This window comes from Coffea arabica, chromosome 2e (genome assembly GCF_036785885.1).
Source record: "Coffea arabica cultivar ET-39 chromosome 2e, Coffea Arabica ET-39 HiFi, whole genome shotgun sequence".
In the NCBI taxonomy this organism is placed as follows: Eukaryota; Viridiplantae; Streptophyta; class Magnoliopsida; order Gentianales; family Rubiaceae; genus Coffea; species Coffea arabica.
Window position 1 is genome coordinate 27,493,739 of NC_092313.1, and position 11,254 is coordinate 27,504,992.

General features: G+C 44.2%; 1 protein-coding gene across 5 annotated transcripts; it reads left to right on the plus strand.

The window, feature by feature from the left end:
* Window positions 1–642: 642 nt before the first annotated feature.
* On the plus strand, window positions 643–5,525 carry LOC113732241 (F-box/LRR-repeat protein At3g59200). Of its 5 annotated transcripts, XM_072080229.1 has the most exons (6): window positions 1,012–1,287; window positions 1,435–1,572; window positions 1,714–2,553; window positions 2,651–2,815; window positions 4,883–4,912; window positions 5,039–5,525. In XM_072080229.1, the coding sequence occupies exons 3-6, from the start codon at window positions 1,738–1,740 to the stop codon at window positions 5,369–5,371; spliced, it is 1,344 nt and encodes a 447-aa protein (XP_071936330.1). In that variant the 5' UTR covers window positions 1,012–1,287; window positions 1,435–1,572; window positions 1,714–1,737; the 3' UTR covers window positions 5,372–5,525. The 5 variants fall into 5 exon arrangements, with proteins under 5 accessions (XP_027113717.1, XP_071936329.1, XP_071936330.1 ...); XM_027257916.2 differs by lacking the exons at window positions 1,012–1,287; window positions 1,435–1,572 and adding an exon at window positions 643–902; XM_072080228.1 differs by lacking the exon at window positions 1,435–1,572 and having other exon boundaries at window positions 962–1,068.
* The last annotated feature ends 5,729 nt before the right edge of the window (window positions 5,526–11,254 follow it).

The following is an 11,254-nucleotide window of genomic DNA, read 5'->3' on the forward strand; positions in this document are numbered from 1 at the left end:
GTAGGTTTTGTAAAAATATTAATGTAACACTTTTTCAATTTTAGTTACAAACATTTATGTATTTAACATAAATTAAATGATTTAGAATAAAATGCCCATAAAGAGCCAATACTTTACTCATCTAATGGATGAAAGCCATAAAGAATTAATAATTTCTGGGTCATTTCTTTTTTTAAAAAATATTTAATTTATATTAAATAGATAACCTACCGATTTCCTTTTTGTAAAAATATTACTGTAACACTTTTTGAATTTTACTTACAAACGTTGATATATTTATCATAAATTAAATGTTTGAAAGTAAAATATCCATAAAGACCCAGTATTTTAAATGGGTAATGCATTTTGCCCATAAACTACACCCCTTAAAGTTTATTAATTATTAATTGATTTGTAGTACTTTGTCATTCATCGGACATTTAGCACAAAGGATAAATCTAGTACAAAATTCTCATTTCACTCCCTAAAATAATATTTTAATCGTTTGGACTGAATTTGCAAAGAATTAGTAAGTTCAGGGGAGGTCAGTGCAATTTTTCAAACTACAGGGGAGGTCAGTGCAAGTGTCAAAAACCACAGAGGAGGTTTCTGCAATTATCCCATAACAATAAGTAGACGCTGCCAGATGGTACGAGGCCCATAGGCCCAGAAGAGAAAATCAACCAGATTGAAATTTCTCTTGCACGTTGAATTTCCAATTTGGTTCCGGAGTTCTGCTTAATCCAATTTGGTTCCGGAGTTCCGCTTAATATATCACTTTCGAATGTTTTACGATATTCCGGTTTTAAATTCTTCAGCTGACTTGTTAGACCACACAAATCATGATGACTTCTCCGTCTCCTCCTCGTCCTCTGTCTAGATGCAATGCCCTTGAGCTTTCCACCGTCACCAAAAGAGGAAAGGTTTGGAATCTATCCATCTATCTGCTGTTAAAAGTTGTTCTTCTAAGCCTTTTAGAAGCATGTAAAATATATATATATATATATATATATATATATATATATATATAGCATATTTACCAAAATTGAGCATCGAATGTCTTTTTTTTCCTATTCCCCTCGTTCTTTGGTAGGGGTGTTTCTGATAAATTTTGAGAAATCCAGGATAGATTTGTTATCTTTGTTTGGTTGTTAGAAGTTTTAGTCATCGAGTATAACTAGCCCCTACACTCCATCTCTTGATTATTTTTGAATCATCTGGATTACGATCAACGGCAATTTATACAACCTTCCATTGATCTCTTCTTCCATATTTGCTCTTTATATTTACTGTTTTTTTTATTTTTTGGTAATGCGATATATGTTTTTTCATTATTTGTTCTATTTGCTATTCAAAAGGCCACCAAAAATATTTTTTTTTTAAATCCGACTGAAAATGAAAAATTTTCCGACTAAAGGCTTAGTTAGCATTCTGAAGATAGCTTAATTGTTTTAGGATGGCTGGATTGAAGCTAGGAACTTTCTCGTCTCAGAATGAAAAACTTGGGCTGAAGTAGAGGCGTTAGCATTAGCTTACCATGTTTTTGTTTGAAATAGGGCAGAAGCGTTCTGTTTGTTGCAGTCTGAATATCAAGTAAAGTTTTGATTTTTACTCATCTGAATTTGCTGTTGTATGATTTTCATGTGAAGAGTTCTGTTTGTTGCAGTCTGAATATCAAGTAAAATTTTGATTTTTACTCATCTGAATTTGCTGTTGTATGATTTTCATGTGAAGAAACACGGTTTGGTGGCATACGGGATGGATAGATTGCCGGATGAGATCCTGATTGTCATTCTGTCCTGTTTGAATCTCAAGGAAGCAGTGAGGACCAGCATCATTTCACGCAGGTGGAGATATTTATGGCGGTTTACTTCTTGCAGTCTCGAATTTCTTAACCAATGGGATGGAAACCCGGGTACCTGGGTAGAACCAACTGTTTTTCTAAGCTGGGTGGATCAAGTTGTCAAATTGCATCAGGGGCCATCTTTAGATAAGTTTATTGTACACTGCCAAGGAATAACTGATGAGAGTCCTAACCGTATTTGTGATTGGATTCGTTTCGCAATGGAAAAGGAAGTAAAGGTTTTTGACTTGGACATATCATGTCATGATTTTCCTGACCTCAACAAGTTTTTGTCGATTTCAAGGGAAGTGAAGCCTAGCGTGGATCGAATTGGTCTCACCTCGTTGACATCCTTGAGCCTGGTCGATGTGAACGTCAAGGATGAGATGATTGAGTATCTTTTATCCAGTTGTCGACATCTTGAACATCTCTGTATAAAGTTTGATAATTATATGAAGAAACTGAATGTTCTTAGTTCATCTTTAAAGTCCTTGAGTATATTCTATTGCACAAAATTGAAAAGTTTGACAATTTCTGCTGCAAATCTTCTGTCTTTTGTGTACGGGGAAGCATCTATGTCACCTGTATTGAAACTTCAACTTCAGAATGTTCCTCTCCTATCAGAGCTTCAGTTGAAGGGACCGCATTGTGGATCATTTTTATTTGAGCCTTCGGAGCATTCAAAATACAGTCATCAGTTGCAGAGGCTTGTCTTGAATGTGCCCATGCTGGTTAGGAAATGACTAGCCTTTTCCATTGTTTACTTATCTTGTCTATTGCTGCTCATGATAATTGTTGTTAACTGTTCAATGTAAAACATCTTACTAGGACGTTGTTTCTGCACCGAGGCATGATCATTCTTTATTTGGACTTCCTCAATTGCAATGTCTCAAACAGCTGGATTTGATCCTTCATGCAAGGGCTGGTGAAAGCTTTCTCTTCTTTGTCTTGTTGACAACAGCATGCCCTTTCTTGTCTAGTTTGGGTGTCATGGTTAGTATTTCATTTGCAGCTTGAATCATCTCAAACATATGAGCTCTAGCTAAGATCATTTGTTCTTTCAATTGTCACATCCGCTTCTTAACTTCTTTGCGCTTGTTTTGTAGTTATTAATTAATTTTTCATCAGGGCAAATTAAAATTTTAAGTGGACAGGTTTCTGTTGTGTGTATGCAAAGCGTGTGTTCTTTTTTTCATTTTCTCTTATTGAAGAGAATTACTTCTCTTGCGGTGCAACAGTTGACACAAAATTTGGTACAATTATTGACCTAAATTAGTTGATGTGATTGTTTTACATTTGTGCGCGCGTGCGTGTGGAACAACAAGAGGAGGAAAAGTAAAGTTCTTAGTTTTAATTTAATGCTAACACTTTCCTGCCAACCTAAAGTTGAAGGAAAAAAAGGACGAACCTCAGGCAAGGGTAACGTAATTTATTGTTTTTATAAATGCCAAACAATAGGCGTGAATATTTAAGCCATCATCTGCATAACCCCTTGGTTGGAATATATAGGTAATGGCGTCCCTTGTAATAGTTAAAAATTGTTATGGCCTTTGGGTTCCCAAAGCCTGACCTAGTATCGAAAAGTATTATTTGATGGGATTTATCAAAATACCAAGTAGGATATGTTTACCTAACTGTTTTGCCATCTCAATGTTATTACCCAGCCTGAATTTTTTTGGAGCTTTATCTCACATACATAGGCCGGTTGTAGGGAAACTGATCTGTCTTACCACTGTTATTCTTTTAGTTGCATGTGATTTTGTACATACTTTTAAGTTGAACAGATAGTGTGAAAAACTTTCCAGAACAAATGCTGAAAACATGGAGTAAGTAATTGTTTATTACAGCAGGCAATATTCTCTTGGAGATTAAAGAGAATAGCTAAGATAAGAGCTGTTTGCTTTCTTGTAGATTGGACTCTTGTTTGATGGGTGTTTGGTGGGCTATCTGTTATAGCATGGTTTCGTTTTTCTTTCTGGATAGGTTTGAGGGGCTTTGCACATATTATTCTACCTACTAGTTCCAAGTTATCCTTTCACATGTTGCCCCTACAATGTCAAGAAATGTTCAATCTTTTGAGACTATCATGTGCAGTAGTCCAAATGTCTAAAACATATTTCTCCTTTCCGCCTGAATTGACAGAAACCTGTGAATGAGTTAAGCGGATATCTTTGAACTCGATCAATAATCCTCCAATGCTTGTTTTACAGGCTCCACTAGTTCTATTAGATATTTTGATCTGTGATAATGCCCCTAAGGGATCTCAGTTGCAACTTTAGAATTTGACTCCAGTATGAGCTGTTGCGTATCATACTGATTGGAGTAAGTTTGATGCCCAAAAGAGTGGCTATCAAACTGTTGGAAGTTCTTACTTTCTCTAGATAACCTAGTTATTGATTTGAGTGACGCCTTTTACTGTAACTATAGCTAGTATGATTGATGGGGATAATCTTTGTGATTGCTGTAACTATTACCAAGGTGGCTTTACATTTTTTATGTAGTTACGGATTCACACAATGCTTAGATTTTTTGCCGCATTAGTCATATAGAGAATGACATGCATAGGAAGTTTTTTGGTCTAGGATTTCTTTTGGCTACAGTCAGTGTCCAGTTTTATGCTGCTTGCAGGTGGAGATTTCATTTAATTATGACTTATTTTTGTCCATGAAACTAGTATATAGAATTCGAAATGCAGCATAAGTCTCTTGTTGCCTGAAATTTGTTTAGCAATCATTTGGCATTTGCTTGATGCTTGCAAAGCATACTTGTCCCTCGTCTACCAAATATAGCAAAAGGTGGTGATAAATGTCAGATGTACCAAGGAGTTCGAGTTGGTGGTTCTGTTTATCTTTCTGATAGATTATAAACAATCCATGACTTGCCAATGTAAAATATGGTCTTGTCAGACGTAACTTCCAATTACGTTTAGCGCGAGCACAAAGTATAAAACAGATAATAAAATGATCACCTTCCTTCCTGGTTTTGCGTTTGTTATTTACTTTATTTCATTCTTATTGTTTATCTTCTCTGGTCTACTAAATGGTTCCTTGTTTGTGGCAGATGTTCTATGACTCGCTGGCTTCTAAAGAGGTACCAGAGCTTCCACCATGTGCATCTTGGGGATAAAAACTACCAGAAGCAGCCTATATTACTCTCCAATTACAATTCCTTTTTTGATCAAGTCATGCTTCCTAATTATCGTTTCCCTTCTCTCAGGCGATTGCCACTGGTCTTCGTCGCTACAATCGTGCAAAGGCAGATCTTACTGCTCATGGCCATCCATGTCTTAAAGTGATCAAGTTGATTAATTTTGCTGGTTACAGGAGCGATTTTAGGTTTGCATTGGCATTACTGCAAATTGCTAAGTCACTCGAGAAGATAATTATCAAGCCTGGCCCTGGATTTCTTGGAGCTGAGAGGATTGCAACAGTAAGAGAACGGGCAAAACAGCTCGAAGCAAACTTACCACAAGGAGCTGAACTGCTGATAGTTTCAGATCTGCAAATAGGTTCAGATCTGCGAACTTACCACAAGGAGCTGAACTGCTGATAGTTTCAGATCTGCAAATAGGTTCAGATCTGCGAACACAATGAGTCGCAAACTTATAGTCGGTTGTAATTTATACGATTGCAAAATTAGTCAATAAAATTTGGATCAGTAACCAGGAATTTCTTTTTATCATGAGAAGGGTTTGGTTTCGAAATCTTTTTCTCACACTTCTTCCTGTGCTCTTCATCAGCGCATCCAAAATCATACATCATGATGAAAAAGTATGCACGTGCGAACCCTGCTCCTGTTCTTTCTGTGTACACCCCAGAGAATTGTGGTCATTATTTTTCTGCACCAGCCCTGAAGAAATCGGTCTCCAGCACCATTCGTAATTTTTTTTTTACTTTTTATTTTTTTGGAATTCATCACCATCAGTTTATGTTTTTTCTGTTCCCCCTCTTTTTAAAGCTACCATCACCATTTTAGTTTATCATTGTAGGAGGGTCATTTAGGAATCTAAGTGGGTTTTGAAAAGGGGACCCCAACTGTAAATCACCAATTTGAGCACTTTTCATGTGTTTTTCACAAAATATAATATTGAAATTGTGATCTATGCAGAAAATTGGGTGGAATGTGAGATTTTGGTGGTGGGCATTGGTGGTGGCGCCACCACCAGAGTTGCAATAGTTGTTGGTCAGCTTAGGGAAGAAGAAGAGAGAAAAAGAAAAAAGAAAGAAAATGGAAAAATAGAGAAATAAAACGAAAAGAAAAAGAAAAATGAAAAAAAAAGTTTTTGATGAAACTACTTTTCAAAACTATGGTTTCATTAAATGGTTTGAAAAAAATGCAATTTTAATATTCAAATTTTGATACATGAATAGTTTTAGTCCCTAAACTTTGGATAGATAAAAACAAATTTATTATTCAATCTTTTAACTTTTGAGTATGAAGAAGCGCTGAGTTTCCCCGGACCGAGTTGACCTGGTGAGCTCGGCGTGCTGATGAGCAGAGCGTGTCCCACTCCTGCAAAACAAACTGGAAGTGGACTATAAGGTGACTGACAGGGGAGCCCCGAGGTAATCCCCAAGGGCACTCCGACGGTCAAGTTAGTTTTCCGGTGAGTGGAATGTACTGGAAATAAAACTGTTGGAGGTCTTTGACCAATGGTGAGCGTACCTTATGCCGCTGGGGAGCGTTATCATTTATACCTGCTCAAGAGTCCGACCTCCGTACGTTTCGGGACCTGCCTGGTATAGCCTCAATCCCGCGCTGAGGGGGATATCCCCCGCCCTCTGCGGGATTGTTCTCTGGACCCCCGGGGAGCCCTAGCGGCGGTGTGCCTCAGGATGTCTCCCGTGGGCCTGGGGTCCAAGCCCAACTCTGGCCTTCATGGGCTGCCACGTGTATAGGTTCAGGACAGGGTCTCTGCACTAACCCCCTAAATTAGGTAAGACTTCTAGACAGACCTAATCTATGCCCCCTACCACGTGGGAGACCGGCGTCGTCCTGTCCGGCCATGGCCACTCCTGACACAGTACCCCTGGCCTCGTGGGAGACCGGCGTCATCCTGCTCTGCCACGGCTACCTGCTGCACAGTGTTGTCCCCTGAAAAGCCGCGCCCGCGTCCTTTCGACTGTCACGTCTCTTTGGTTTCCGTACTGCTTTTTAAATGCGTTCACATGGGGGCGGTTCAACTTCAGGCAGCCGTTTCCCCCCATTTCACTCCCTATAAATAGGGGTTACCAGATTTTCTCAAACTCTATTTGCCATTTTTTTTTCCTCGCGTATTTCCTTTCTCTCTGAAAGTTCCAGCGGCAACACTTCCGGCCTAAAGTGTCCAAATTCCGGCGGTTTCTTCATCATTTCCCATTTCATTTACCAGTAAGTTCTTTTCCTCCCTCCTTCGCTCTCTTTTACCCTTATCACCCCTTGTTTTTTATGTCGGATCAGTCCGGCGTTACTTCCCCCACATTTCGTAGAACCTTTAGGATCCTCATTTCCTCCTCGTCTTCATCCTCATCCTCATCTTCATTCTCTCCTCCTATCGCTCCTCCATTGTCATCTTTATCCTCGCTCCCGCCTCTTTCTTCTTCCGCTTCTAATCCCGACCTGTTCAAGCCTATAATCATCATGAACTCTCTATCCGCCCATTCCCCTTCTGCCCGCGTTTTGGAGGAGGTGGCCGAGCTCGATGCTTTCCTCGAGCAGCAGGCCACTTCCGTCCCTTCCCCCAAGTCCCCACATGACTCCCCTGGCGGTGCCCAATGGGGGGCAGGTGAGGACAGAGATTCCTCTGAGGGGACCCCTGCTCCCGAGCAGGGGGATAACCTCGTATTTGACTACGGTCAGCCTGACCAACAAGAGGTCACCATCTCGCCCGAGGGGGTTGCCGAGCTGGTCAGGTTCTTTTCCATACCTCCGGCCTTCAAGCCAAGGGCTGTCAGGCCCGACGACCGAGTTAGCCGACCTCCCCCCAGTTTCGTAGCCATCTATCGGGAGCAGCTGCTCGCAGGGTTCCGGCTCCCCATTCCTTCAGCCCTATCCGAGATCCTGAGCTATTGGGAGCTCAGAATTACCCAGATCCACCCCAACTCAATCAGGATCATCATCGGATTCCTGATCTACTGCCAGATTTGCTTCATCCCTTATTCTCTTTCTCTCTTCTGAGCCTCGTACACCCTCAAACTCTCTCTTCCTGGGTGGTACTACTTTTCCCGCCGAACTGCTAACAAAGGTCGGGGTGGGAAGGGCACCCAGGATGTTCTCTTTAGGGTCCCCTCTTCCATAAAGAACTGGAAGGGAGACTTCTTCTTTATTAAATCCGCACATTTTCCTCTTAACGTGTGGAAGGTCGGAGAGGTCGTTTCCGACCCCTGCCCAGAGGACTTGGACGCCGAGGCCCTCAGCCAGCTGGTGAGCTCCACGGTGAAACTCTACGCGGCTAGGTTCTCCACTAAACAGATATCTGCGGCCGGGCTGATGGGGACATTGTCCGGGTCCCCTGGAGGAGTGGAGACTTCTCCCCCAACTATGACGACTGTAACGCCGCCTCTGTGCTCCTGTTGTCTGTTGTCTTCTCTTTTTTTTTTTCTTTTTACCAACCTGTTTGTACTAACCTGGCGATGTTTGCTGTAGTGAGGAGGCTTTCCAAGCTACTGGACACGCCTTCCGAGCCGGTCGCCCCAACTCCGCAGCCGGATGCCGCCAAGAAGACCTCTGAGGCCGCTCCGACTCTCGGGGGCAGCTCGGCCTCTCCGAAGGAATCGTCCCACTCTCCGTCCCGCTCCAAGCAGGTCGTCAACAAAAAGAAGGCGACTTGGCAGAAGAGGGGTCAAGGGGACGAGCCCTCCCAGCCCTGGAAGAAGCTCGCGCCAGCTTCAGCACAACCCCCACTCCTGCTTTCGTCGGGGGGAGGCCCCCATGCAGGTCCGGCCCACCTGGGGGTTGGCTCCTCTGAAGAGCACGCACGGGAGACGCCTCCCCCGAGCTTGTGGCACTTCCGCCATGTGGCCCCCGTGAAACAGGGCCAGGCCCCCACCATGCACGACCCCCGTCACTTCTGCCCATCTTGGGGGCTCTCCATCAATGACCGAGTCCAGTTCCCCGAGGTGGCTGGCGAGTTGGTTGCGGGCTCCGTCCTTCCACGCGACAGGAGGTGGATGGAGCTGGCCAACCCGTCCGAGCTCCAGGACATGTACTATACCGCCCAGGCCCAGGTAAGCCTTCTTCCACTTAGGCCACTTGGGTCCCTGTTCTTTCCCTTGATGGAGTTAACGATGTGCTAATTTTCCTTTCCTTCCTTCAGGCCAACACCGCCGGTGCTGCCCTCCCAACCCGCTTCTCCGAGCTGTCTCCCGATCTGGAGAAGTTGCAGAAGAAGAATCGGGAGACCGAGTAGAGACTTGCCCAGGCCCTTAAGGAGGCAGACTCCCTTAAGGCCAAACTAGGCAAGACCGAGAAGGAGCTGGAGGCGGCCCAAGTCCAGCTCGCCTCCATAAGGTCAGAGCTGGATCAGGAGAGGACGGGCGTGGAGAAGTTGAAGGTGGACCACGTCATCGAGCTCTCCAGCACTGTCAGCCGGGAGCGCAAGAAGGCTGTTCGGGAGTTCATCTCCTCCGAACAGTTTGCCGAGAACGTGGCCCTCATCAACCAGCCCATCCTCCAGGTCGGCTTCACGCGGGCCCTGGACCAGGTGAAGGGCCTCAACCTGCCTGACTTCGACTTGGCCGCATTCAAGGATTATAACCTCGCCGCCGAGGAGAAGCTAGACTGGCTCTTCGATGGGTACTGCAAGGGGCATGCCCTAAAGGACCTGGTGGGTCGGAGTGACGTGGGAGCCGAGTTGGCAGAGGTTCCTCTGGAGGAGGACGAGGCCCCCGACAGGGCTTCCGGGAAGGAGCCAGTGGTTTAGGGGTCTCAGGGGGCTGAGCTGTATATTCTTTCCTTTCCCTGTAGCTCGGTAGGCTATGTAATAAATATGTTTTGAATGTATATATGAAATTCGAATGAAGCTATCTAATCTCGGCAGGCAATTCTCGCTTTCGCTCTAGCGCCCAAAGCCGTATGCCGACCTCCCGGGTCGAGCACCAAGTAGATCTATCAATGCAGCGTGCCGGCCTCTTGGGTCGAGCATCTATCAGACTTTTAAGTTAACAACTGAATTGTCAGGGACAACAGACTAGGGCATTAACAAAATATACCAAACTAATTCCCAGCGTGCCGACCTCCTGGATCGAGCGTCAAAATTTTAAAGGCAGTCATGCCGACCTCCCGGGTCGAGCGTCTTAGCGTGCTGCATCGAACTAATTTACGATGTGCCGACCTCTTGGGCCGAGCATCAAACTTTAAAGGCATTTTGTCCATTACCGTTCATCACCATTCAGGGCCCCTCCATCAGGACACTTAGCCGATGTAGGACTTAAACTTAAAAGGTAAATGGTGTTGATAAACTTTGCAATGAACTGACAAACTAATGGCGTGAAGGTTCACGGCATTGACAAACTTTGTAATGAAGGTCCAAAGTCGAACATTTATTTAGTGATGAACTTGTATGAAGAATAGAACGTAAGACACCCTGGCCCAACCTATCCTACGAACAATCGCAAGTTCGAGGAGTGCTAGGTGCGGGGTACCTCCACTCCATCTAATTTCGCAAGTTTGCAATAGCCACCTCGGCTCGTTTCCAAGACTTTGTACGGCCCCTCCCAGTTCGGATCAAGCTTGTTGGAACTGTGGGCTCGGCTGACTAAATTTTTCCTTAGGACGAGATCTTCCGGCTGGTACTGCATCTTCCTCACCTTCGCGTTATGGTAGATGGCGAGTTGACCTTTGTACTTAGCCATCCGTATCGCCGTTTCCTAGCATTTGGCCTCCAGCATGTCCAAGTTACACATCAGTTCTTCTTCGTTGGCTGTCGCAATGAAATTCTGTGTCCGAAACGAGGGGAGGCCGATATCTGAGGGTACCACCGCCTCCGCCCCATAAGTCAGGGAGAACGGGGTCTCATGAGTGGCTGTCCTTGGCGTAGTGCGGTAAGCCCAAAGGACACTAGGAAGTTCTTCCAGCCAATTAGACCGGGCTAGTTCCAACCTAGTCTTCAGCCCTAGCAGAATGGTTCGGTTAACGTTTTCTACTTGGCTGTTAGCCTGGGGATGATCGACCGACGTGAAGTGTTGGCTAATCCTGAACTCGGCGCACCAGCTCCTGAAGGGATTTTCAGCAAACTGTCGCCCATTGTCGGATATCAAGACATGCGGAATCCTAAAACGACAAACTATGTTCTTCCAGAAGAACTTCTGGACTGCTCGCCCAGAGATAGTGGCCAGAGGCTCCGCTTCTATCCACTTTGTGAAGTAATCGATGGCCACCATGAGGTGTTCATATCTCCCGGGAACTCGGGGAAAATGCCCCAAAAGGTCTATTCCCCATTGGGCAAAGGACTGT